This window comes from Spinacia oleracea, chromosome 5 (genome assembly GCF_020520425.1).
Source record: "Spinacia oleracea cultivar Varoflay chromosome 5, BTI_SOV_V1, whole genome shotgun sequence".
NCBI classification, from domain to species: domain Eukaryota; kingdom Viridiplantae; phylum Streptophyta; class Magnoliopsida; order Caryophyllales; family Amaranthaceae; genus Spinacia; species Spinacia oleracea.
The window spans coordinates 22,969,356-22,997,303 of record NC_079491.1 but is presented as its reverse complement, the minus strand read 5'-3'; the positions used below and the strand labels follow the sequence as shown (position 1 = coordinate 22,997,303).

General features: G+C 31.3%; 3 protein-coding genes across 3 annotated transcripts; 2 read left to right on the top strand and 1 right to left on the bottom strand.

The window, feature by feature from the left end:
* Positions 1-6,252: 6,252 nt before the first annotated feature.
* Positions 6,253-18,442, top strand: LOC110793474 (uncharacterized). Its single transcript, XM_056829437.1, has 18 exons — positions 6,253-6,311; positions 10,093-10,149; positions 10,248-10,340; positions 10,754-10,961; positions 11,051-11,624; positions 11,921-12,028; positions 12,864-12,923; positions 13,009-13,134; positions 13,220-13,661; positions 14,279-14,630; positions 15,346-16,059; positions 16,197-16,372; positions 16,857-17,015; positions 17,134-17,254; positions 17,513-17,641; positions 17,744-17,887; positions 17,967-18,164; positions 18,338-18,442. The coding sequence occupies exons 1-18, from the start codon at positions 6,253-6,255 to the stop codon at positions 18,440-18,442; spliced, it is 3,825 nt and encodes a 1,274-aa protein (XP_056685415.1).
* A 3,376-nt stretch (positions 18,443-21,818) lies between these two features.
* On the bottom strand, positions 21,819-23,478 carry LOC110793473 (protein FAR1-RELATED SEQUENCE 5-like). Its single transcript, XM_021998345.1, has 2 exons — positions 23,400-23,478; positions 21,819-22,549 (listed from the first exon to the last, which is right to left on the bottom strand). Exons 1-2 carry the CDS (start codon positions 23,476-23,478, stop codon positions 21,819-21,821), a joined length of 810 nt encoding a protein of 269 aa, XP_021854037.1.
* A 379-nt stretch (positions 23,479-23,857) lies between these two features.
* Positions 23,858-27,336, top strand: LOC110793481 (uncharacterized). Its single transcript, XM_021998356.2, has 6 exons — positions 23,858-23,991; positions 24,101-24,127; positions 24,219-24,281; positions 26,690-26,768; positions 26,861-26,906; positions 27,063-27,336. The coding sequence occupies exons 1-6, from the start codon at positions 23,950-23,952 to the stop codon at positions 27,070-27,072; spliced, it is 267 nt and encodes an 88-aa protein (XP_021854048.1). The 5' UTR covers positions 23,858-23,949; the 3' UTR covers positions 27,073-27,336.
* Positions 27,337-27,948: the final 612 nt, after the last annotated feature.

Here is a 27,948-nt window from a genome sequence, read left to right as displayed (position 1 = left end):
CACAATAAATATATGGTTAATGTTCATAATGAAATTGTTCACTTCATTGGTCTTTTTATGTTTTTACAAGCGCCTATATTGTTTATTTTCAAATAAATAAATAAATAAATGATCATTTCCAAAATAGTAAATGTTCATTCCAAATAAATAAATAAATGTTCATTTCCGAAATAGTAAATGTTCATTTTTGTAGTTTATTTCCAAATAAATAAATAAATGTTCATTTCCAAAATAGTAAATGTTAATTCCAAATAAATAAATAAATGTTCATTTACGAAATAGTAAATGTTCATTTTTGTACCAGTATATTAATTTTCATTTTAAACAACACAAAACAACATCGTTTTGGATGGGGGTACAGCCAGCTTTGGTTGTACCCGGGTATAGCCAAAAATTTGCGCTCTAAGTATAGTTAGAATAGGGATGGTTTTTATAATCAACCAGTTTTTGAGCCCGTTCATAGAATGGGCGGTTGTATAATGGTTGTTCAGCTGTCTTTTAAAGTTTTAATTAGTGGGGACTTGTGATTTTTGGTAATATATGAATTAAATAGAGGTGTAATTTGAAGTAAGGGTGGCAATGGATCGGAGGTAGATCGGGCCGTTGGAGATTCATCCGCCTCCATCCGTCAACTTTTCATCCATCATCCAACCTACCCGTCACTCCATTTACCCTCCATCCACATCCGACTCATCCATCATGCATCCGCGGATGAATCAGGTGGATCGGATGATTAGCCGGTGTGATTAAAATTATCGTCAACTTTATTTATAATATCAATCAATATAAAGTAATGTGTTAATATAGTGAACAATGAATTATAATTTTGATACATTTACATTATAAAATAACTGAAAATGCTAATAATAAAAAAAATATTAGGTAATACATACAAGATTATATTAATAATTAAGTAATTGTAGTAAACAAAATTAATAATTTTAACGGATGGATGGATGGATCAGATGATGGATCGGGTGACGGGTTGGATGAAGCTCCACCCGAAACCGACCCGACCCATCACCCGATCCACGCGCCACCCGTTTAACAACTGTGTTTTATCGGATTTCAACCATAAATTCAGTTCGGGTTGTTCGAATATCCGTCGGACTTTGATGAAATTGTCACCCCTAATTTGAAGGTTGAAAAAATATAAAAATTATACGTTGAATTAATATTGAATGATAAAGGGGTGAAGTGGAAGAGGTTAATGTGTATATTGGACTATTAGTAATTGATGTTGAATAAGGAAGATGAAGTGGAAGAGGAGTTAAAGTTGTAAAACATAGAAACAATAATGATAATTAAAAAAAAAACTAATAATGAATTGATGAATGAAATGAGAGATGACACATGGCTTCCAATAATCTATGGTTATCCTTTTTATTAATATTGGAAACCGGGGGGGGGGGGGGTAATTGGTGAATTTTGTGAAAACTGAGGGGTAAAATTAATTTATTGCGAAATAATATAATTTCAACAAAATATTTGATTTAGGTACGGTCATATCCCATTCGGGTAATCGTGTTTTGGTCTGGATTTGGCTTTATTCTCTTCACTTCACTTGGTTTGGTCTAATTTTTTTTTGTTTTTGGTCTGATCTAGTCTAATCAGGTTTGGTGTGCCCTGATGTGAATGTTTTCTGTGATTTTTTTATTTTTATTTTTTCTAGTATAGCCTGGTTTGGTCCGGTCTGCCTTTTTTAATATGATTAACAAAAGAAATAAGAGGAGAGAATGATGAATCATATTTATATAGGGTATTCTAGGCTCATTTAGGTTGCATTTCTAGGCATTTGTCTCATTTTAGTTGCATTTAGAGTCATAATTGCATAAGTCATCGTTATTGTACTCTATTACGCTCCGTTTGTGTTTTCTTTGATATTTCAGGTGATTTTACAATCATTTGGGTGCTTTCGGAGTGTTTGGAGGTGGATCGAATGATCACCGGATGGTTTGAGTCGGAGACGGAGTGTTTGATCGGAGAATTGAGCTTTCCGGGGATGATTAGCTCGATGTATCGCTTGTGCATAGCCTCGCAAGATCCCTCGTTGGCTCGCAAGATCCCTCGTTGGCTCGCAAGATCCCTCGTTGGCTCGCAAGATCTCTCGTTGACTCGCAAGATCCCTCGTTGGCTCGCTACATCTATCGTTGGCTCGCTACATCTACCGTCGTGCCTCATCGCTTCATGGTTGCTTGCTTCACTAGGCCAGCGAGGGATGGTGCGCGAGATCCCTCGCTGCCTCGTTGCTCTGTTGCTTGTCTTGCTGCACTTCACTAGGCCAGCGAGGGATGGCTCGCTAGCTCCCTCGCTGCCTATAGCTTCGTTGCTTAGCTTGCTACACACACGCGCATGGCAGCGAGGGATGGCTCGCTAGCTCCCTCCCTGCTCTACTTTCTTGCTAGTCGCTCATCATCATGCCAGCGAGGGATGGTGCGCGAGATCCCTCGCTGCCCATGCCTCGCCATCTCTCTTGCCGTGTGCGCTGCTCGTGCTCGGGTTTGGCTGCCACGTCATCGCTCCATCGACCAATCATCGACGACTTTTATTTTTATTTTCTTATTTATTTATTTATTTTATTTTAGAAAATAGGAGCATATAAATACTCAAGGGAACTAATTTATTACCCTTATGTTATATTTTCCTTAGAATTCTTTTAAACGCTTAGTTTTATTTTTCTCTCTTCATAAGTTCATATTATTTAACCCTAGTACACTCCATTCGATCGATCAATATAGAGGTATTTTCATGATTCTTCTTGCTTTTCTTGCTTTGAATTATCGTTTCTTATTATTGTTCATTATGAAATTCATTGTTAATTCATATTTCATGCTTGTTAATTCAATTATGAGTGAGTAGTTTCATTCTAGGACTAAGTAAGGGAAGCCATGTTTATACCATGATTGATATGCATTAAAGTTTGTTAATTTATAGATTATTGCTTGAGTGATTCCAATTGATTTGTTTTAATTGTTGATTCATGTAATTGGCCAATATCGTGGATTGATTATCTAGCAAAGAGGAATTAGAATTGAAAAATCATATTCTTAGAGGCTTTGTGCAATTGGCAATTCTGATTATGTTAGCGACCGTACTGCATATGTTTGATTGAAAGTGTTAAGACCCGACCGTAGGATTAACATATACTTTAATTACTCGGCCTAGCCTATTCATTGTCGAATTGATTTGTGTTCTTGGATTGGTATAAGCATGGTGAACCGAACAGACGCCCTAGATCTTTAATTCTTTGATAAATTACACATTTTTGTTATTGCTTTAGTTTTTGCTAGATAATACTCAAAATCAACTTTCGTTATTGAATAGTTCGTATAATTGGGCAAAAACTAATAGAACTTGTCTCCTTGTGGGATCGACCCGTATTTGCTAAGTATCTGCTAACAACAGACACCGTGCACTTGCGGTATCACTTTTTAATTCATCAGAGAATGACCAAAATCTATTTTGATTTGGCTCAATCAATAGAAATAGGATAAATTGGCAATATTAATCTGACCTCTGGCCGATTTTCTTTTATTAATCCAACTGACGGCATATTTTTTAATAATCTCATCTTTATTACCCAATGATTTTTAGTGGGCTTAAGTGACCGTTACTCAGCGAAAAAGTCAACGAGATGGTGATGAATCACCAATCGCTAACTGCTGTACCCGGGTACAGCCAGCTATGGTTGTACCCCCCAAAAACGACGCGCTCATATTGTTTGTTCATTCTTGTCGACTGTTTGTTCTTTTTATTGTACTGTTTGTTCATTCTTATTGTACTGTTTGTTCTTTCTTGTTGTATTGTTTGTTCTTTCTTGTTGTTTTTAAAATTCATCATCAAATTTTCATAATTGTTGTATTTTTTGTTCTTTCTTCTGGAATTTTATGTTCTTTTTTATATTGTTTGTTCTTTCTTGTTTATTTGTTTGTTTATAATAATCATATGGTTAATGTTCATAATTAAACTCTTCATTAATCTTTTATTCTTTCTTTTTATATTGTTTGTTTTTTCTTGTTATACTGTTTGTTTTTTCTTGTTGTTTTTAAAATTCATTCATCAAACTTATTGTTGTATTGTTTGTTCTTTCATGTTGGCTTTAAAATTCATCATAAAATTGTTCATAATTGTTGTATTGTTTGTTCTTTTTTCTGGAATTTTATATTCTTTTTTATATTGTTTGTTCTATTTTGTTGAATTATTTGTTCTTTCTTGTTTATTTGTTTCTTCATAATAATTATCTGCTTTATTGTTTGTTCTTTCTTGTTGTATTGTTTGTTCTTTCATGTTGGCTTTAAAATTCATCATAAAATTGTTCATAATTGTTGTATTGTTTGTTCTTTTTTCTGGAATTTTATGTTATTTTTTATATTGTTTGTTCTTTTTTGTTGAATTATTTGTTCTTTTTTGTTTATTTGTTTGTTCGCAATAAATATATGGTTAATGTTCATAATGAAATTGTTCACTTCATTGGTCTTTTATGTTTTTACAAGCGCCTATATTGTTTATTTCCAAATAAATAAATAAATGTTCATTTCCAAAATAGTAAATGTTCATTCCAAATAAATAAATAAATGGTCATTTCCGAAATAGTAAATGTTCATTTTTGTAGTTTATTTCCAAATAAATAAATAAATGTTCATTTCCAATAAATGTTCATTCCAAATAAATAAATAAATGTTCATTTCCGAAATAGTGAATGTTCATTTTTGTACCAGTATTTGATCTTTCTTGTTGTATTGTTTGTTCTTTCATGTTGGCTTTAAAATTCATCATAAAATTGTTCATAATTTTTGTATTGTTTGTTCTTTTTTCTGGAATTTTATGTTCTTTTTTATATTGTTTGTTCTTTTTTGTTGAATTATTTGTTCTTTCTTGTTTATTTGTTTGTTCACAATAAATATATGGTTAATGTTCATAATGAAATTGTTCACTTCATTGGTCTTTTTATGTTTTTACAAGCGCCTATATTGTTTATTTTCAAATAAATAAATAAATAAATGATCATTTCCAAAATAGTAAATGTTCATTCCAAATAAATAAATAAATGTTCATTTCCGAAATAGTAAATGTTCATTTTTGTAGTTTGTTTCCAAATAAATAAATAAATGTTCATTTCCAAAATAGTAAATGATCATTCCAAATAAATAAATAAATGTTCATTTCCGAAATAGTAAATGTTCATTTTTGTACCAGTATATTAATGTTCATTTTAAACAAGACAAAACGACATCGATTTGGATGGGGGTACAGCTAGCTTTGGCTGTACCCGGGTATAGCCAAAAATTTGCGTGAATTGATGATATGATGATTAGGAGAAAAGAGAGAGTACTGTGGATATATCACCGCTTACAACAAGTTTATGACCTGTTGGGCCCAATAAAAGTCGTTGTATAGTATATATGAGAATATGAGATTATTAAAAAATATGTCGTAGGTGGACTTAATAAAAGGTAATCGGCCAAAAGGACGGATTAATATTACTCCCTCCGTATTTATTTGAGGGATACACTTGCCTTTTCCGGCTGTATTTATTTAAGAGATACACTTGCCATATTTATTAACTTATCAACCTCACCATCTAATTAAATAATACATCTAATTTACCATATGACTCACCATTATATTAAACAAATAATTTCATAAACTCATCCCACCTCCCACCCCCAAAATGAATATCTATCCAACCCCACTTGTTTTATTATTTTATTTTAATCAATTTTTCTGTATCTCTTAAATAAATACACGAGGGAGTACCAAATTTTCGAAAGAAATAAGGTGATACCCCTAATTGCTATACCCATGTACAGCCATCTTGGCTGTACCCGCTGCCCAAAACGACGCGCAGCGTCTTTTTTCATAAACTACCCAGGTACAGCCAAGTTGGCTGTACCCCCTACCATTGTTAGGCGCGTGAATCCCACGCGCGGGTAGTTAATTTTGAAAAAAAAAATGGCACGTGAGGGTAATAATTTCGCGCAGGAATGGCCTATAAATACAAAAAAAAAAAAAAAAATCATTTCGAAAACCGTTCAAATTCTCAGCACGCAAAAAATTTTCTCTCTCCTCCGCCCACTCATCTACGTTGATTGCTTTCTCTCTCCTAAAACCGCCATTAAACTTCCTGCAACCACCTCAATTTACTTTCTCTCTCTTCAAACCGCTACTAATCTTCATTATTTAAGCTGAATTTGCAGAAAATATCAAGAGAAGAAATTTGTGCCTTCTTTTTGGTGAAAGAAAAGGAGAAAAATGGATGTTCGAGATGAAATTGACATGAACAAGCTACAAAATCCAACGAAAAGCAAAAAGTAAGTAATTAGAAATGATTCTGATATTTCGATTTTATTTTCGAACTAAATATGAAATCTAATTTTGTTTATTTTCGTTCTATTTCAGAAAAACGAAGATGCCGAAAGAAAGAAAAAGAAACGTATGTAATTTAATTTCAGATTGCGTACATGCAACTGTTTAAATAGTTAAATATCTGTTTAATTTAGTTATTTTCAGTATTTTTCATTATAATGATCAAATAATTTCATTATAATGGTCAATTTTTTTGGTTTATGATGTTAACAAACCCTAACTTCTGATTTTTTTGCTATAGTACTGGAAGATCTAGTGAATAGCCAAAAATCGGCAGTGAAAAGCAATCAGATATGACAGAGTAAGTTATTTTAAGTTTTCGTAGATAAAATTGATTTTAATTTACATATGTTCAATCAATTTTATGTTAATGTTCAATCAATTTTATGTAATGTTCATTTTCGTTGCGAATTGTTTTACCAAACCCTAACTATTGGTTTTTTGGTCACAGACATGACGGAGTATGTTATTTTAATTTTTCGTAGATAAAATTCATTTTAATTTACATATGTTCAATCAATTTTATGTTAATGATCAATCAATTTTATGTTAATATTCATTTTCGTTGCGAAGTGATTTTACCAAACCCTAACTATTGGTTTTTTGGTCACAGAACTGGACAATACCAAATTGAGAATGAAATTGAAACTAAAAAACAAATAGACAAAGTCCAGTAAGTAAATTTTTATGTTATTGAATATCAATTTCTATTTAAATTACGAATGTGCCGTTAATATTCATAGAGATTTAAGAATAATCTTATTGATGATTAAAATTTGGATAGGGAATGTCAATTATTTCAAATATTATTATAATAATGTAAATGTGATGAACTTTTGTTGAGTTTTTCTATCCTTATGTTAGATGTTCAACTTATGTGTAAATGTTCATATTGTTTAAGCTAAATATTCATTTTGGTCTACTGAGTTTTGTTCATTCCTCTGTAAAATAAATTAACTCGAGAACTCATGATAACTATCTTAGGCAAAATGTTCAATTGATTATAGCAGAATATTCAAAATCTTTTTGAAAAATGTTCATATATTCCAAACTGGATATCCTTTTTGGTCTACTGAGTTTTCTCTAGGAATACTGAATTATTTCGAATGTTATATATATAATTAAAATGATTCGATCATTTGTTCATTCCTATGTCCAAAAAAATAAGTCCAGAACTCTTGATAACTGTCTGTTTGCAAAATGTTCAAAATACTTTGATAAAATATTCATTTTTCTTTTTATAAAATGTTCAATATATTTTTATAAAATATTCATTTTCTTTTTTCAAAAATGTTCAATTTTTTTCTGGAATATATTTTGTTACTGAGTTTTGTTTTTGAATATACTATGAATTATTTCTAGAATTATATTCATAATGGAAATGTTCTTTGTACTAATATTCAATTTTTCTATCGTAAAATTTTAAAACTACACTCATTTTGGTAAAATATTCAATTCATTTTGGTAAAATGTTCAATTCCTTTTTATAAAATGTTCATTTACTCTGATATACTAAGTTTGGTTTATAAAATGTTCAATTATTTCAACTGCTATATTCATAATTTCAATGTTTGAACTTTTGTTCATTTCTTCAGTCCTTTTTAATATTAAAACTCATGATAACTGTTTTTATGTTAAATGATCATTTTGTTTTCATAAAATATTCATTTCTTCAAACTGTATTTTGCTCTGGACACTCATTAGTTATACATTTATAAAATCTAGAGAACAACCACAAAGGTTAATACTCAAATTTAAGCGAAGACCAACTAAATCCCAGCCAGAGGTTCAGAAAGTATTAAGGTATAAGATAATATCAATTTTGTTTTAAATTTGAATAATTTTTAATATTATATAATATAACTAGTATGGAAGCCCGTGCGATGCACGGATTTGTAATGAAAAGTACATAGCGCACGGGCTTGTAATGAAAAGTATATTTTTTTTTGGTGCGAATGAGCCACAAAGGGCGGGGATGAGAATCGATCCCAGGATCACCTGAAACTGGGATAATATCATCGTACAAAGATAGACGTGTGATGCACATATCTGTTTTTAATTATTTAAGTTACTATGGATATCTCTTAATTTAAAACTAATTTCATTTTGTTTAGTTTTACACCAAATTTCTATCTTTAATCAATATATTTTATTCAGTTCTTATTGTTAAATTGTTTTTAGGATTATTTTACAATAGCTACATTAAAATTGTAGTCATAGTAACCATCTCCAATATGTATTGTCATTTTAATATATTTAACCTTGACCATTCATATACTCAACTAACATTTAAACTGAATTCTTATAGGGGTTTTCTTTTAAAACAATTTACTAATCATTCCGGACTGCTAGCGATCAATAAACGTAGCCACTTGAATTAGTAGTTGGTTATTCATGTAATCTAAACAAAATCATTACATATAAATTGTATAAGTATAGACTCCCTCTATCCTTATTTTTTCACCCCATATTCTATTTAGTCAATCCTTAGAAATTGTTTCATTTTCGTATATTGTATTTTATTTTCCCCATTAACCTCTTTTATTTTGGTTTCAGTTTCCTTTAATGTTAAATGAACTATTAATGTAATAATAAATGGAACTCTCCTATGTCCAAAAGAAAAAATAATATCGTCTCATCCAATTTAATTCTTACCCCCTAATTTTGTCACCAACAACCGTCTATTTGATTATAAATTTGGTTACTTATCCTTTTCACCAAGTTGACTTAGGGTAAATTAAAAAAAAAAATAACTGAAGCCACAAAATAAATAAATATCTTATTGTGTAGACGTTGCCTTCCGCCAATATTTGACGAAATTATTGCACATATTTTCCTTTGATTGAAGCATGTACATAATCACCCTGCAATTGTAAAATTATTATTAAAAGTTAAAAAGAAGGAAAAAATTATGAAGCCACAATTATATAAGATCAATTATATACCTCTTCGTCAATGACCATGTCCAGACTAATGACACTATTTTGTTTACGGAAGTTTAGCACATCAATAATTCTTGAAACACGTACATTTATTTTCCAATCGTTTTTGCTTGAATTAATTGCTCGAATCAATGAAATATTTATGAAAAATAAACATACAGAGTACTTAAATCATCATAATAACTATAGGGTATAAACCCGTAAAAAGAAAATCAAATATAATAAAAGAGGAGTATAGTTTTATAAATTTACGCAACCATGATCACACAAACTTGAGTTTTTTTTTTTTGTAAACTATTATGTTGATAGTTAGATATGGGTTGAACATATAAAGTCATATATTTATAACCGGAAAAAATATAGTTTAATGCAAGTAGAATTCTAATGTAAACGTAAAATTTACACACGTAGAAATAGAGTTTGACGTCTACTGGAAAAGTCCTAAGATAAAATTAGACGTATAACTTTTGTAAAAGATCAGAGTACAATAATCTTCACCTATCACTTACGTAATCTAAAAATTATGAATAAACATTATTATAAAGATAAATTTGGTGAAGTTATAATCTATCTTTTACTTATTTAATCTAATGTATAACTCCTAAGATATTTAATCTTAGGTAATCTATCTTTTATAACATTATTATAATCTATTTTTATAATATTTATACGTGATGACTGTACAATCCTATGTGGACGCTCTAAATGCTCTTTAAAAAACTCCCCTTTATATATATATATATATTAGATGTGTCCATTAACATCATATTAATAAAAAATACAGTGAAGGAGATGGGAAGGCATCTACAACTTCTGAGACAGAAGTTCAAAAATCATTGAGGTATAATATAATGTCTATTTTTAGCTTTTTGAATGATTTTTTTTATTAATTTTATATAAAATGATTTGTACGTTTACACCTTACTATTCAAATTACAGAGAAGAAGAAGACAAATCTTCATCAAAATCCCAGCTTGAAGTTACTGAGAAATCTTCATCAAAATCCCAGTCTGAAGTTCAAAAAACATCAAGGTAAAAAATAATATGAATTTTCAATTTAGTTGAATCGTTCTTAATTTTATATAAAATAGCATGTATATTAACAATATCTTATTCAAAAAACAGTGAAGTAGATCAAGAAGATCCTTCAAAATCTATGGTACAAAAAAAAGATTGCTACAAAAAATAGGTACAATTTTACTTTTTTTTAACAATTCATTTTTTTCTGCATATTTGTTCATAATTGTTTCATTGTTTGTTCATTCATTTGGAATTGTTTGTTCTTTATTTTTTATGGGTTATTCTTTATTATTGAACAACTCTTTCTTTCTTGTTTATTTGTAAGTTTATATTTAAATGATATTGTTCATACGTTTTCATATATATGATCACACTTTTTTTGGTTTAATTTATAGAATTTTTTTGTACTTTGTTTATCATATCAGGGGCAATATGTTAGTGAAACAACTTTTAGCAAAGAGCATAAAGAAGAACAACAAAAAAAAGGCTGCAGCAATGGTAGCTGCAGCTGCTGCAAAAGCCAGCAAAGAAGCTGAGGAAAGGATAACTACACCTGCTGTATCTGCACAAATAGGAGCTGAGAAAATGGCACCTGCTGCTGATGCAGAAGCCAAAAGAGTCGCCGAGGAAAAGGCATCTCCAGCTGAGAAAGAAGCCAAAAGACTGGCTGAGGAGAAGACATCTGCAGCTGATGCAGAAGCCAAATAGTGGCTGAGGAAAAGGCATCTGCAGCTGACGCAGAAGCCCGAAGATTGGCTGAGGAAAAGGCATCTGCAGCTGATGCCGAAAGAGAAGCTGGGAAGAAAGAAGCTGAAAACAAGAGGATGGAGGCTAATAAGAAAAAGGAAGAAGAAGATAAAGCTGAAGCAAAGAAGAAGGATATTGAGGAAAGAAAGAAAGAATATGAAGATAAAATGAGTCAGCTTATTGCTAAAAACAACAAAGCGTTGATAGAGGAAGCGGAAAGGAAAGAAGCTGAGAGAAAGGAAAGAGAAGCTGAGAGAAAGAAAAAAGAAGATGATGATGCCACAAAAGCAATTGCCAAGGTGGTTGAAAATGTAAATGCTTCAGAGAGTGCAGATCCAACCAATGGTGGTAATGGAACAAGAAAAGGAAGGAAGACAACTGCTAACAAGAAGAAAGTCATTCAAAGTATATATATTGATGAAGCACTACAAAAGAAGTTGCACAACATATCAGATTCATACAATCCGAGAAGAAGTACAAGATCAATGGTGAAAGTGCAAGAAAATGTTTGTGCTGAAATAGTTACCAGGGAAGAATTTGATGGAAAAGGTAAATATTTACATTGTTCAATCTTATTTCAATAAATGATCAAATATATTATTATGTAAGTTGTACTTAGTATTTGTTATTAATGTAGATGTTTCCGAAGTTACTTCCAAAGTAACAAATACTCCAAAGAAAAGGAAAGTGGCTGAGAAAGAAGTTGAGGATGAGCCTTTGGATGTTGAGATCACAAAAACAAAAAAGCAAAAAGATAAATATACATACAAAAAAAATGTTAAGCAATAATATAAGTTATTTGATAAAATGTTAATATATTAAATACATTATTATCTTTTTTACAGGAGTTGAGAAAAAAGCATCTGTTAAAGGAAGAATTCTTCCTCTTAGGACTGCAACAAAAAGAAACAAGAAAAAGGATACTGAAGAATTGAAAGATGAACAGAAAACAGGTTTTACATTTAACATTGTTCAAAGTTTTTTCATGGAATGTTAATTTGGTTATCAAAAATGTTATTTTTGTTTGCATAAAAATTCTTTCTGTTTTTATCTCAGTTATTCAAAGTTTTTGGTTATATGTTCAAAGTTTTTTTCCATCATGTTCAAAATATTTCTATATTAAGTTCAAGTTTTCTGAATTATGTTCCAAGTTTTTTATCATATGTTCAAAAAACTTTGAACATATGATAAAATAACTTTGAACTTAATAAAATTTAACATTGTTCAATTTTTTTTCATGGAATGTTCATTTATTTATCATAAAATGTTATTTTTGTTTGGATAAAAATTCTCTCTGTTTTTATCTCATACAGTTATTCAAAGTTTTTGGTTATATGTTCAAAGTTTTTCTCCATCATGATCAAAAGTTTTTTATATTATGTTTGAAGTTTTTTATCATATGTTCAAAGTTTTTGGACATATGTTAAAATTTACAATTATTCAAAGTTTTTTGGTCATATGTTCAAACAATTTTTCAATTTTGTTCTATTGACAGGACTTGCAGAAGTCATAGCTAAAGGGAAAAGGAAAATGAAAGAAACTTTGAAGAAAAGAAAGGAACAAGAAGAAGAGGTTCAAGAAGAAGAGGAAGAAGAGGAAGTTGATGAGGAAGAAGAGGAAGAAGATAAGGAAGATGAGGAAGATGAGGAAGACGAAGAATGGAAAGAAGAAGAAGTGAAACAACAAAAAAAGATGAAAAAAGGTATATATATATTTAGTATAATAAAATGTTAAACATTGTATTACATATTTATCAAAACTTCTTAATTCTATGTTCTTCTCTAACAGAGCAAACAGTACCGGTGAAGGATAGGTTGCTTATGTTCGAAAAACAAAGACAAGAAATAGGTAAGATTAAAATTTATTTGTTTTCCATAAGATAAAATATTCTAGGATTGTTATTAAAACTCACTTATATGTGTTCCTTTTCCAGCATCAAAAAGAACAACACCAAAAGCAAACCTACCTGCTGAAAAGAAACGAAAGAGGAAAATAGCGGATGAGGATTGGGAAGGGAAGGAAGAGAATGAAAATGATGATATTCACAAATCAGAAAAAGGTAAAAATAAAAATACTTGAATGAATCTATGTAATTTATTTTTATTCTTATTATTCCTGCATTAATTTTTGGCTTTGTTAATCAGATTTAGTTGTGGAACGGGAGGCTTCCCCTTTGGCGATGATTACCAAAGAAGTTCCTGCAAGAAAGAAACCAATGAAATCAATCGCTGTTTACAAGGAGAGAGTAGAAGAAGAAGAGGAAGAAAAAACCGGTGTTGGAGGAGGACACGGAAAATTCATCACATTCATTTCCATGATGAATGAACAGAAGAAGGAGGTCGTTCGAAATATTGGTCTAGGAGCATTGCTAGATTTCCAGCTACCTACTTCATCCCAACAATTTGTTACATGGCTGTGTAACAACTTTGAGGAAAACAGCCAAAATCTTTATCTGCCAAGGAATGAGAAAATTCTGATAGAATTTGAGGACGTGAAAAAGATATATGGCCTTCCTAGCGGTGAAGTAGAGATAGTTGAGGCAAAGTCTGACAAGGCTAGTGAAGAATTTTCTGCATTCATGGCAAGGTAAATGATCTTAAGTCTATACTTTTATTTTTAATATGTTATAGAGTTCAAAAATCTAACTGCATTATGCATGTACTATAAATGTTCTTTTACTTAAAGTTATTTGTTCAATTGTGTATGGCTTAATATACATTCAGAATTTGAAAGTTTATCTCATACAATTATAATGAGAAAAAGTTTTTTCTGCGTTTATCTCATACAATTATTCATAGTTTTTCCTCCTTATGTTCAAAGTTTTTATCAATTATGTTCAAAACAATTCCCTATTATGTTTAAAGCTTCTCCAATATGTTCAAAGCTTTTCTCCAATATGTTCAAAGTTTGTTTCCTTTATGTTCAAAGTTTTCAGCCATATGTTCAAAAAACAGATTGAAGAAGACATTAATACATGAAAAGTGAAATCCTAATTAAATTTTGTTCATATTTAATGAAATTTTGTTTTTCTTAATTAAATTTTGTTCATTTGTATATGGTTGTTCTTTTTTTATAACCCTGATTCATATAATTGTTCATTATTGTTCATAGTTCTTGTTGCGTTTGTTCTTTCTTTTTATATTGTTTGTCCTTTCTATTTGGGAATGTTTATCTTAATTAGATTTTGTTCATTAAAAAAACAGTTGGAAAAAGATCTTTATAGATTCAAAGTGGAATCCTCTTGGGAATAAGGTCCCATCAGTTCAGAAAATTTTGAAGTACTACAGTCGAGAAGACCAAATTGAGGTTGGACCGGATGCAAATTTCATTACAAGCTTCTTGGTGGTGACTGTCAACACATTGATCAAAAGCACATTGTCAAACCAAGCATACTTCAAATTTTTGTTCTCAATGATGGATCATGAGCAGATCCAGAGCTTGAACTGGTGCAAGTATGTGTGGGAGGCACTGCTCTCAACTACTGCACAGTATAAAAAAAACCTGAAACTAAATGACATAGCAACATTTTTCACAGGACCATTGCCGTTGTTGACGGTATAACATCATTTACACCTTCTAAATTTATGATTTTAATCTACTTGATCAATCATAGGGTTTTTCTAACATTTATACTTTTTATGTCAGATTTTCTATTTTGACAGAGTTCAAAGAATGAACTTTTTTCCTCCAAGACGAATTCCACTTGTGTCCTGCTATACAAAGGAAATAGGAAAAAAACGGAATGAATTGGAGAAAAGTGGCTTTGGATTGGGGAAGGTGTTACCCAAAATCAATATTGAAGAAAAACAAACTCGCAAGGTATTCCTAAATACATCACATTCTAATAGATTAAAGTTAATAATTCTGCAAAATATAAATATGTGTAATATTAATTTTATGTTCCTTCCTTTAATATGTTAAAAAATACTTTAAGAACATATATAAATAAATGTTCATAACCCTTTGCTTAAATGTTCTTTATTTTTGCATATAATGTTCATACCTCTCTAAGCCATATGATAACATAATGAAGAATTAGTACATTATATACAGAATGTAATAAAATGTTCAAACCTCTTTGGTTATTTATTCAAACTGTATCAATAAATGATAAAAATAAGTGTTTAAGCCTCTTTAATTATATATTGTGTATGTGAACAAGTGTCATTCAGTATATATAGTTGTTCATAATTTTAATTATTAATGTTCAAACTGAAACACCTAAAAGTTTACTATTCCCTAATGTATGTCAATGGGTTTTAAAACACAGGAGTTTATGGATGAGTTTGTGGGTATAATTCAAGCTGTTGGTGACAATTTGTCAAAGCTTTCTGATTCACTGAAGAAGGCGCAAGAATTCTTCACAGGAAATGAGTTGGTATCTAAAGTGGAAGAGTTCTTGTCTAAAATGGCAAAAGAACCATCATTAAGCCAAGATGAGTGGTCTGATGACTTCATTAAGGCTCTATTGGAGAAAGAAAAAGAGTTGTTGGATGCAATTGATCTGGAGAAAAAGAAAGCAAAAAAGGATAACAAGAGATATGAGTATAATATCAAGAAAGCTTTCGACTTGGGACTTACACCATCACCGATGGTAGATGATGACAAGTTGAAAGGTCAAAAAGCTGGTACATCCACCTCTACGCCAAGTTTGTCACTGGAAGAAATAGATGAATCTTTGGCTTCTGCTATGCTGAATCTAAAACAAAGAAGGGAGGAAGAGAAAAAAGAAAATGAAAATGCAAAAGCTAAGAAAATGATCCAAGCAGAATCACAAGTGAGTGAACCAGCTTCAGAAGAACAAAAAACAACAGTGGAGAACATTGTTGTACAAGAAGAGAAGACTGTGAGCTTGGATGCAACTACAGTGGAGCCCGAGTTGCATGTATCAGAAATGATGCATGTAACTAATATAATTCAAGAGAAGCCTGCACCAGAAGTGAGAAATGAAAAGGATCCTGCACCACAAGTGATTAAGAAGAAGGTTACACCAGATGGGTTGAGGAGCAGCCTGCAACAAAAAAGACAAATGAAAATGCTGAACCACAAGTTCTTGAGAACAAGGTTGCAACACAAATGGCTGAGGAGCCAGTAGAACCTCATACTCCTACAAAATTACAGGTGAAAATAGCAGTGGAAGCTGAACAATCTGTTGGTGCAGGACAATCTTCTCTTCCTTCACCAAAAACTCCACTGAATGAAGTCTCAATATCAACATTAATTTCAAGCACAAAAACAGATTTGAAATTGGACGAAATTTTTGAAGACAAAGAGGAAAAAGAAGATGAAGGAGAAGGGTAAATTTTAACTGTATTCAGACTGAATTTGTATTTGTGAAACTTTGGTTATATTATGAAAACTATTTTAAAGACATAATAATGTTTTGGTTATTTAAAATGTCATGATTTAACTTTTTAATCTTTTTGTTTTTCGTTAATATTCATTCTTTTTATAAGTTTTGTTCAAACTTGTTTAATATGTTCATACTCTTCTAGTTTTTGTTCATACTTGTTAAATTCTTGGATCATTCTTCTGGAATGTTATGTTCTTTCTTTTTGTACTTTTTGTTCATTCTTTTACTTTATATGTTCATACTTTAAAATTATTTGTTCTTTCTTGTTCAAACCTGTTAACTTCTTGGTTCTTCTTCTGGAATTTTATATTCTTTCTCTTTATTTATCTTATAGGTTCGTACTCTTAATCTTATATGTTCATACTCTTAATCTTATATGTTCTTTTTATAATTAAGTCGATTTTTTGTTAATTTTTTTGTATATACAGAAATGAGAAAGGTGACAAAGGAAAAAGACCTCAGAGGATTCACAAACTACCGGCTGCCTTCTCTTCTCCATATTTGGTCAAGTATCGAGACTTGTTCAAAAATCTGGACACAATGCATCAAAGCCTAGCAGATTATGTGTTAAGTGGTCAGGACAACAGGTATTTTCTTTAATTTCACGTAAAAGTAATTTAAAATTTAAATTCGAATACTTCCTCCTAATTTACTTCCTTTTTGTAGTGAGCTTCTTTATTTTGATGGATATAACTACATCAATAGAGAAGACATGAAAACACTGGTTGATGAAGTGGAAGTGGTTGACTGTGTGATTGATTCATGGTCGAAGTATCTAAATGCAAAGGACCATAAAGATAAACTCTTTCTTTCAACAGTTCCATATGTAAGTATAATAATTGATGTTATTTAAAATGTTCATGTTGTTTATATAAAAACAAGTAATGTTTAATATATTTAAATAGAATGTTCATAATTACAACACATAATGTTCAAAAGTTTGAAATGGAATATTCATTATTGAAATAATTAATGTTCAACAAAATTAAGATAAAAAGTACGAATGATTAAATTGAAATGTTCATTATCATTGTAAATAATTTTACATATCTTTTTAATTGAATGATATTATCTTTAAATGCAGCATATTATGTGCACAAACAAGGTATGTCCAGCAGGATCCTCCTACGAAAAAAGGCTTGATGATTTTCAAAGCAGGATTAACGATGAACTGAATAACTATAATTTCAAAAACATTCATCAATTTAAACAGGTAAACCTATATAACTTCTAACCCATTCCTAAAACTTTAATGTTCATTTTAATGTATATTATTATTCATTGTTTTTAACTTAAATAATTACCTCTTTTTCAGATATTCATTCCCGTTCTTGCTGCAAAACACTTCTATCTCCTAGTCATCAACCATTACAATGCAACTGTGGATGTAATTGACAACAGGCCTCTACCAAGAAATGTAAAATTTGAAGATAAATACGAGGGACACCCAGAAGTTGTGGTAAGAAATAAATCCTTCATAAATGTATATTTGAAACGTCAAAAGATAATTATCTTACAATTTTGAACCAAAATTCCAGTTGGATGCTTTTGCAAAATATATGGGCACATTTGGTTATGACGTAGAACCAATGCAAAAGTATGAAATGAATTTGCTCAAGATGAAATGGAGAAGCACGAAGGACTATACAAACTGCGGTGTGTATGTCATGAAGCACATGGAGACCTATACTGGTGATCCAAGACATGAATGGATCTGTGACTTGAAGGCAAATGATGTAAATTTAATTTTGTTCATTCTTCTTTCGTATTTTATTCATTATTTTTATTGTTTTTGTCTTTTCTGTTTTAGTGTTCTGTCTGTTGAATTTCTTTTATATTCCTAATTTTATAATTTAATATTTGGATTTCATAAAACATTTTTAATTTTTTTTTAATTTTTGATATACAGACAAATCAAATAAGGAAGCTTCGTGTCACTTTCTGTGGTCTCCTAATGCTTTCAAAGCAAATTGAAAAGCATGAGTCAAACATAAATGAAGCATGGAGGAGTTAATGAAAAATTAAGCAGATAGTAAGAAGGTTAACAAACAAAGATAGATTTTTAGTACAATGTAAAGTAAATATTTGGGTATTTTGGTGGTTTGTTCAAAAACATATGACTTAGTGTTCATTTCTTTTATGTTTAATATTCAGTTTCCTTTGCAGTATTGAATCAAATGCACAACAAAATTTGCAACTCAATAATGCATACAATATAAATATTTATTAACTGCTTGATTTTATGAAAATTATATATAAAGATTAATATCGTTAAATAATGTTCATTGAGAAAATAAGTAATAATCAATATGAAAATTACTAATATTCATTGTATTTCAATATAATGTTCAATTTTAAAATTACTAATATTCATTGTATTTCAATAAAATGTTCATTTTAGAAATACTTAATGCTCAAAATTTTCATATAGAATATTCACTTTGAAATTCGTATTGTTCAAAATCTTTAAATAGAAACACATTGACAAATGTGTATTGTTCAAAATCAAAAGTAGATAATGTTGAATATATTTGACTAAAATGTTCATAAACTTCAGAAGGATGTCTTAAAAAAACATAAAATAAATTCAAACATAAAATATTATGAAAAATAGTGATGATCAAAATGTTTGACCTCAATATTCATTCTATTAAAACTAAATGTTCAAACACAATAAGAGCACGTACTACCTTACCTAAATGTTCATTCTATTATAAATAAATGATCAAAACGTTTGACCTCAATGATCATTCTATTTAAACTAAATGTTCAGTACAAATAAATGCACGTACAAATTTTCAACTCAATAATCAATAGTTACTAAATCCTTGACTTTTAATGGCTTTTTCAGCAGCCATTGATTCATCAAAAAGAGCTAAAAAAGAATCATACTTAAATTTCAAATAAGCTTTATCATTAGCAGATTGATGAGATCCTTTAGTACCCAACGGAGGTTTAGTAACCAATGAAACTTTAGGTCCTTGAACCTTAGATCCAACTTGAGTAATTTTTTCAGCCTGAATAGATCCTTGAACTTTAGGTACTACTTGAATAATTTCTGAAGCATGAACATGTCCTTGAACTTAACCTTCAGTAACAGATGGAGCTTTAGTAACAGATGAAACTTTAGTAACCATTGGTGATGGTGAAAGTCCCAAGTCAAATGCACTCTTGATATCATACTCAAATCTCTGCTGATCCTTTTTTGCTTTAGTAGCTGATGTTCCTTTAGTAGCCAATGGTGCTTTAGTAGCCGATGGTGCTTTAGTAGCCGATGGTGCTTTAGTAGCCAATAATGCATTAACTTTTGTACATGCATCGATTTTAGTACTTCCATGAACATATGAATCATTTGAGGTTTCATTTGTTGAATTGTTTTCCTAAAATTGACACAAAATGAAAAGACATTCAAAAACAGAAATTTAAATATTCATTTTAAAGAATTAAATATTACTATCTACCTTGTCCGATGATTCTACATTTTTATCAACAACAGCACCTCTTCTAAAATATTTTGGAGGTGGCTTCGGAAAAGAAGCATCAACCTGAAAAATTAATAGTGATCATTTATCAGATAATAATGTTAATATATTTATAACTAAATGATCAAACTTTGCAAGGATAACAACCTGAAATAGTGAAGGATCTAGTACAACTAGATCAGATGAGTCATTAAGAGAATTAGAGAAAATCACAGGAGCACCAACTTCATCCAACTCCTGCAAAAACCAAGCAAAAAAAAAAAACAAAAAAAAGAATGTTCAATTAGTTATGTGCAAATGATCAATTTATAAAACATATATGTTCAATATTAATAAATATTTACCATGACTGCAGATTGAGCCTTAAACCTTGTTGCATCTGTAAATATTGCTTTTCTCTTCCTCCAATTCCCTTTAGCTTTATTGTAGATTTTCTCAACTGTACTCTTCAATCTGTCATCCCTCTCACCTTTTTTCCTTAAATTCTGTGGGTTTTTTTACTAAGGGCACAAAGATATCTTCACCCTCTTTAGGATCAGAAAAATCAATTGTACCCCTAATACTCTCCACTTTTTCTTTTAAAAGACCAAAGGCAGAATCAACCTCAGCCCTAGCTTGAAGAGAATCTTGACTAGACATAACAAGCTTAACAAAATTCCTAAGGGTTTGTGCCCTCCAAACAGAAGCCGCAACTATATTGGACTTTTCACCATCATCTTCAACCAAATGACTGCACATAGCCGCTTTTGTCCACCTCTTCAATATATAGAGATTGGGAATCTCTGGGACACAATGCACATGATAAACACGAAGCGCATGAGAACATAAAAAACCCATTTCAGTAAAATACTGACAAGTACAATCCACTGCAAAAGTCTCTTGGTTAAACTGAACTTCATGTTTAATCAAGTCTTTTTTAGGCCTCCACACATAATAACTTTTCTCTGTAGCCGTGTTTCCGCGTTTTTCTTCTTGAGAACATGCCATACCTTTAAGAAATTGTTCTTCAAACAAAACATATGCTCTATAGTGTAAATCTTTCTCGCATGAAGAAGAATTCCGCAATTTGCAGCTGCAACTTCTGGTCTACCTTTCCAATTTCTGTAGTCATGACCATTCTGTTTGCTCCTCCACTCAGAAATAACATCCAAAAAAACATGATAAAAATCACATAAGCCTTGTGTCTTATCAAGTCGATGGGAAACTGACTTGTTGGTAGTTTCACAACGCTGTGATGATAACACACCACCAGACCAATAGTTCTTAGAATAAGCAAGACACCACATCTCTCTGATTGTATATAAATTCTTCAACCATGGATTTTCAACGCATTTATAGTGAGTCAACATTCTGAAAAACAAAATGTTCAATATAAAAATCAAATTTGTTCATCAGAATATACCTATTTGTTCAGAGTCAGAAAAAGCATATAACTTGGTAATAACATGAAATAATAAAATGTTCATTTCTTTATAAGTAAATACTCATAAGATTACAAGTACACATTATTTATTAATTTGAAGTAAATAAGTAATACAAATTAATTACCTTGGCCAATGATATTCAAATTCAGCAGCAGTTTCACAATACTTCAGAAAATAATTGAATATGTCAGAAAAACCATCTAAAGCTCTATACTGCCCAATATGCTTCTTTGAATTCTCCCCAATATGCCACGTACATAATCTATGTCTAGTATCTGGAAAAACATTCCTTATCCCAGCAGCAATGGATGGAGCTTGGTCTGTCATAATGGTTATTGGAGGATTTCCACCCATTGATGTAAGGAAAGTTTGAAAAAGCCAATTAAAAGATTCTGTTTTTTCATTGATAACAAAACCCATTCCAAACATAACATTATTAGCATGATGGTTCATACCAACAAAAGGAGCACAAATCATATCATATTTATTTATCAAAAACCAATAAATCCCCAAAATAATCATAATCTCTCTTCATCCTACCATCACGCCAAAAGAAACTTAAAAGTCCATCTTTTTCACTAAGCTCAAAGTCATAATAAAAACCTTCTTCACTGGAATTTCTCTGAGCAAAATACTTGATTAACTGATGACAGTCATGACCTTCAAGTTTATTAGCTTTTGCACGTGATAAAGCATTATAAGCATCACTAGCTGTAAAACCAACCATAGGAGATCCGCCTACTTCTTTCCTCAAAACCCTCAAGGTATCAGACACTTTAACACCACTAGCTTTTAAAGTAGACATAAAGTAAAGAGTCTCCTTACTAACCTTCCTTTGTGATCTTATCAAATGCCTCTTATTTAGAGGAACCATAGCATGATTATGAATCATATTATGATTCACAACCGTCCACACACCATCCTTACCGATAGAAAACTGAACAAAAGCAGTACACCCAGTACGCGTATCCAATCTAGCATAAGACCTTGTTCTCTTCCTTTTTTCATCTTTAACCCCTTCGCAGCTACACAAGAACCGTTTCATAGTATAAAGTTCACTGTTTTGACGTTTCCGACCTTTCCCAACCCTAATACCAAAACCTTTACTAAAAGCATATTCATTATACAAATCATAAGCTTCGTCTTCATTTTTAGCTTCCTTCATCATTAACATAGATTCTGACCCTTCAACAAAAAGACTTACTTCCTTATTCACTGCGAATGGAAGAAATGTTCAATGTTAAATTAGTGATTGTTCAATGTTAATATTGTGAATGATCAATTTCAATAATAACTAACATTTTGAAATTTTAAATGTTCAATATCCTTAAATAAAATGTTCAATATTAAAATAATAATGTTAAAAATATTAAAATAGAATGTCCATGTTTAAATAGGTGTTGTTCAATGTACTTAAGTAAAATGTTCATTACGAACATAGGTATTATTAAAAATATTAAATAAAATGTTCATTGTAAAATAGATAATGATCAATAAATCTTAATAGAAAATTCAATATAATACAATAGAATGTTCATTATCTAAATAAAAAAGACACAATACATTTCAATGCAATGTTCATTACTAATATACGTAACATTCAAAGTCATTAAATAAAATGTTCATTATTATTGTAGACAATATTCAATTTCCTTGAACTGAATATTCACAATTTGTTAAGAATGTCATAACTAAACAATGAACAATTTTTTCTTTTAGGACAGAACAATTCAAAAATTCATAACATAATATGTATTTTATCAAAATATATAATGTTCATAAGATCTGAGCTAAAAATTCATTAACATTATATACATTGATAATAAATAAAATTATGAATAAAAATCGAACAAAAAACTAACGTACAATTGCAAAAAAATAAGAAATTCTGCAGAAAACCAAAACAAAGATACAAATCAAAATCGAAATATCCAGCGAAAACACGAAAAATAACAAAATTCTAAACACATTTTATCCAAAATCAAAATATAAAATCGAACACAATCAAAACCAAAAACATTGAAATCAAAACAAATAAATAAAAATAATAAAAATGTAAACTTACATTCTGACATCAATGTACTTAAAATTCCAGAATTAGATTCAAAAAGAGCTTCAGAATTATCCATAACTGCGAGCTCCATCGAAACAGAGGAGAGAGAAAATAGGAGAGAGAGAAAATCGAAATAAACCCTAAGAACAAAAATTGCGCAACTTGAAGAAGAAGTAACAAAAAAAAAAAGTTAGAAAACTTAGGAAACTTAGGAAAAAGATGCTGAACGACGTCGTTTTCGGGGGTACAGCCAGCGCTGGCTGTACCCGCATCACACGACGTCGTTTGGTTAGGGGTACAGCCAGCTTGGCTGTACCCGAGGGCAACCAAAAAATTGCGAATAAGGTGAAGAGAACCCTTTAGTTTGGGTAAGAGTCTGGTACGGTTCGATTTGAATCGTACCATTCGGGTCGGATCGTTTCAGTTTTACGGGTACGAATGTACGATGTTCATACGATGTTATAAATTCACTATACTACGGGGTTTCTCTAATACGGAGGGTTTTATCAGAGCAGACCAATTTCAAAACAGAAGCAGAGCAGACCTTTTTGAAGCAGCAACAATGGCGAGCACCAAAGTTCAGAGGATTATGACCCAGCCTATCGTAAATTCACTGCCTTTTCACTTCCATTCTCAATTTTTGTGTTTCTTTTCTTCTTCTTGAATTTATAATCTAACTCATCTCCTTGTTGATGAACTTTCGAATCTTCCAGAACCTGATATTCAGGTTTCTCCAAAGTGTAAGCCCTCAGCTCATTGATAATTCTAAATTTCACATTTATCGAATATTTATTGCTTTATATTTTCTGATTTTTTGGTGGTGTTGTTCAGAAAGCCCGTATCCAGATTTGGTTGTTTGAGCAGAAGGATGCCAGGATTGAAGGCCGTATTATTGTAAGATTTCCCGATATTATTCTTTTATTATTATTGGCTAGCTCAGACTTAAAATTGAATTTATTCGCATTTTTAGGGTTTGCTCCATTTTCATACTATTATTTATATGTGGTTTTTTTTCCCCTGCAAAGCTTGAGGGTATTTGTTTGTGGGTTGTACAGATTGATGTAACCTTTTCAATTGAAAGAATGCGAATTTCATTTTATGTATTAATTCACCGGAAAATTAGGGAAAAACAACGATGAAATTATTGTTTTAGAAAATGTTGACGGCGCAGATTAATTTGCTCATTATTAGATCATCTGCATGCTCTTACTTTAATCCCTCTTTTCTTCCACAATGTTGACTCAAGGTCATCTGTAATTATTTGGTTTGTGACCTTGGTGTTGTGTACCCAATTCCGTTTGAATCAGTTACTCATTTTTGAGTGACCTTGGTGTCTTTCGTAAGGAAAGAGGACAGTGACACTTCACCTGCATACTTTTACATCTCTGCCCGCGAAGTTGTTGTCTGGTTTGGGTTTTACTGTTGGAGGACGGATGGGCAGGGGGTGGTGGTGTAAGAGGAGGTATTAGTGGGCAGGTGTTGGTTGGTGATGTTGGAAGGGGTTGGTTGGTGATGTTGGAAGGGGTAGATTGGCTATGTTCTTTCTAAAGAAAGAAAGAAGACTTGAATAGATCTATAAAGTCTAAAAAAGATATCTTTATATTTACTGGTATAAAAGGTTATTGGGACGGTTATGAGAAGGGTACTATGTGCTATGACTCAATGTTAGGGTGAGGGGCATTCTAGGAATAGCATTACAATTAAGAGTTAGTAGCTTGAGAAGTTAATTAGTTTGTTAGAAGTAAAGCTCTATATATAGACCGATTAGAGAGTGAAAGCATTATGTTGTTGAATATTGATTGAGGATTATGTTGAGCTTTTAAGGGTTCACAAGAGAGATAGTCAAGCCCCTCGAAAGATTGAATACCTTTACATTTTGCTGTTATCCTAGTTTAGTAATCAAATCATCTACATCTCCCTATTTTCTGCCGTTATTGATGCTCAAGCTATGTTAATTCCTAACACTATGATAGTTAGGATTATTCTAAGCTAAATTGTGGTATGAATAAAAATGAGAAGACTGTCCATAATTGGGTTATTAATGTTAATTTTTCCTAAAATAGATATGGTAACAATACCTTTTGTCGCGACTAGTATCAATATAAAAACGTTTCTCATATCAACTATTTTCGAGGTAACATGTAGATCACCTTGGAAACATGTGAAGGACGGTTGGATTGGTGATTTGTTGGGGGTCTCTTTCTGTTAGCAGTCTGGTGGTACGTAAATAAAAAGGAGCCAGTTGAACTCTAAGGAACCCGTCACCCCCCCCCCCCCCCCCCCTTATTTTAGGCTAGTGTATAGGACTTGGGATTCAAGTGTTTGATTTGATTGACACTTAACAGTCCTCGACTTAGTTGATTGAATTAAACATGATAGCACGAAGGCATGATACTTTTGGCTTTTGCCCTCTTGTACTTGACACCCCCTTGGTGTCTACTTATAGTATACGAAGTACGGAGTATTTCATTATAAAAGAATCTCCTTGGAAATGATAGTGTGTGTTTTCCTATGAGATTATGCCGTGAGGCATTTAGGATTCTCATTCATAACATTTCCGTGGTGTCTGATTAGTTAGTTATTACTTATTAGTATACCTTGCTGAACTTGAAAGTTGTTTTCAAGGACACTTGTCACATAATTCGCTCAGTGTAAAAAATATGTTTTCATGTTTAAGATCTACCATCTAGTTTAGGAATGAGTAGCTAGCATGTAGTTTAAAAATATGCTTTCATTTTTTTTAGACAATGAATTTTTAGTCTGTACCTTTTCTTTCTCAATAAACATACATCCTGGTCAATGGTCCAGTTACCATATTGACTCAATTTGTTTCTTTGTAAACACGGCCAATTTTGTTAATATGTTGGGATATGCTTACCATGTTCAAGCTAAAGGAGAAACACATATTATGCTTCACCTAGTTGACTTTGGAGGGGTGAGATGATGTGGGCCTTGGTATACAGTATATTGGGGAACCTGGGCCTTCGGACTGCAGGTTATTCTGTGGCGATCTTCTTAATTATTCAAATAATTTAAATTATTGGGGTCCTGTTACTTTTATGCTTATCGGCCTTCGAACTGCATTCCTGTAATTGAAATAATTGATATTCAAATTAATCAACTGGTTTTATAGTATGTTGAACTGAGGACCTGGGGTTGCTTTTATGCTTAAAGGGTACTGTGATTTGTTGAATATAGCAATGCAGAAATATTTTGCTTCCACCTCAAAAAGTTTTATACTATATGATTCTACTCCAGACTTGTTGTGTATTTATATATTTTGATTCATATCTCTTCTTTAGGGGTTTGACGAGTACATGAATTTAGTTTTAGATGATGCTGAAGAGGTGAACGTCAAAAAGAAGACCAGAAAATCACTTGGTAAATTAAACAGTCGATGTTTTAATCTCTTGATTAGTTTCTCTTACTTGATCTTGAGTCCCACTTTCTAATCATTGTTGCCTTTTGTTTAGGGAGGATTCTTCTGAAAGGAGACAATATTACTCTGATGATGAATACGTAAGACCGATTTGGTTTTCTGGCAATCTCCTTGTCATTTGTTCTTTTCTGACAATCTCCTTGTCATTTGTGCTTCTCTGATCTTTCTGTTGTAGTATTCCTTTGAACCCTCTTTTGGTAAATTATAGCGGTTTCTTTGTCTGTATATCTGTGCAGGGGGAAATGAGGCCCAGCTTATATGCATTTGTTCAGCAGTGTTGAGATTGTTGGTCTGAATGCCATTGAGAACTGTTCACCTGCCGTAATCTGTGTAAACTTGCTCTGATTAGTGAATGTAGTATCTACTTGAAGCAATTCCCCTCGTATAGTAAAAATGTAGTTTGCGGAATATGACTACTCCGTAGTTGATTTGATGGATGTCTTTGTTCGTATTTTTGTAATATTTCTTATTGTTGAGATCGATCCTGGCTGTGCTTTTCGTTTTTGGGTATTTTTCTGTGTTTTATTTACAGTAGAGGGTATTTCTAGTGAACTTTTTATATTTATGATCTCTAATTAGTTCCTTGAAATCTTATGAAAATTAAAAATGATATTCAACTAATTTAATTTCTAATGGGAGATTGGAGATTGGAAATACATTATATTAGTCATCTAGATGGGCATAAAAATGTAATTTAACTAGTGAGTATAAACATGTTTGTTAATCATTTCTGTAACGTACGGAGTAGTATTTTTTGTTAAGTAAGTTGAGTTATCGTTGTTTTGGTTACTATTGGTCACTTGTAGTTAGGTTATGGTGCAATAATCGAAGTCATTGAGAAACCGGATGTTAAGCCGAAATGAGAAGGATGTGTTGTAAATGTTGCATTTCACCAAGCTCTTTTGTACGAATGACTAAACTTGCACATTGCAGAGAGGAGAATTGTCTAAAATGTCAATTCATCGAACCTAATGCTCCACTGAGGAAGCTTAATCATTATACGTTGAGATCAAAGGTTAGACTTAGAGGTATCCAAATTGAATTAATAACCAACCTGTTTCTTTACTTTATGATGAAGAACCAAGCTTTTTATTCTTTACAATTCGTGCTACTTTTGTTGTA

Bases quoted from the DNA above. Each gene is read 5' to 3' on its own strand.
- LOC110793474 (XM_056829437.1), top strand. From the start codon at position 6,253: ATGGATGTTCGAGATGAAATTGACATGAACAAGCTACAAAATCCAACG. The intron at 10,962-11,050 runs GCATCTCCAGCT...GCTGAGGAAAAG, and splicing joins AAAGAGTCGCCGAGGAAAAG to GCATCTGCAGCTGACGCAGA. The intron at 17,888-17,966 runs GTAAGAAATAAA...CCAAAATTCCAG, and splicing joins AGGGACACCCAGAAGTTGTG to TTGGATGCTTTTGCAAAATA.
- LOC110793473 (XM_021998345.1), bottom strand. From the start codon at position 23,478: ATGGAGCTCGCAGTTATGGATAATTCTGAAGCTCTTTTTGAATCTAAT. The intron at 22,550-23,399 runs GTAAGTTTACAT...TTCCATTCGCAG, and splicing joins AAGTACATTGATGTCAGAAT to TGAATAAGGAAGTAAGTCTT.
- LOC110793481 (XM_021998356.2), top strand. From the start codon at position 23,950: ATGGCGAGCACCAAAGTTCAGAGGATTATGACCCAGCCTATC. The intron at 23,992-24,100 runs GTAAATTCACTG...CGAATCTTCCAG, and splicing joins GGATTATGACCCAGCCTATC to AACCTGATATTCAGGTTTCT. The intron at 24,282-26,689 runs GTAAGATTTCCC...TCTCTTCTTTAG, and splicing joins GGATTGAAGGCCGTATTATT to GGGTTTGACGAGTACATGAA.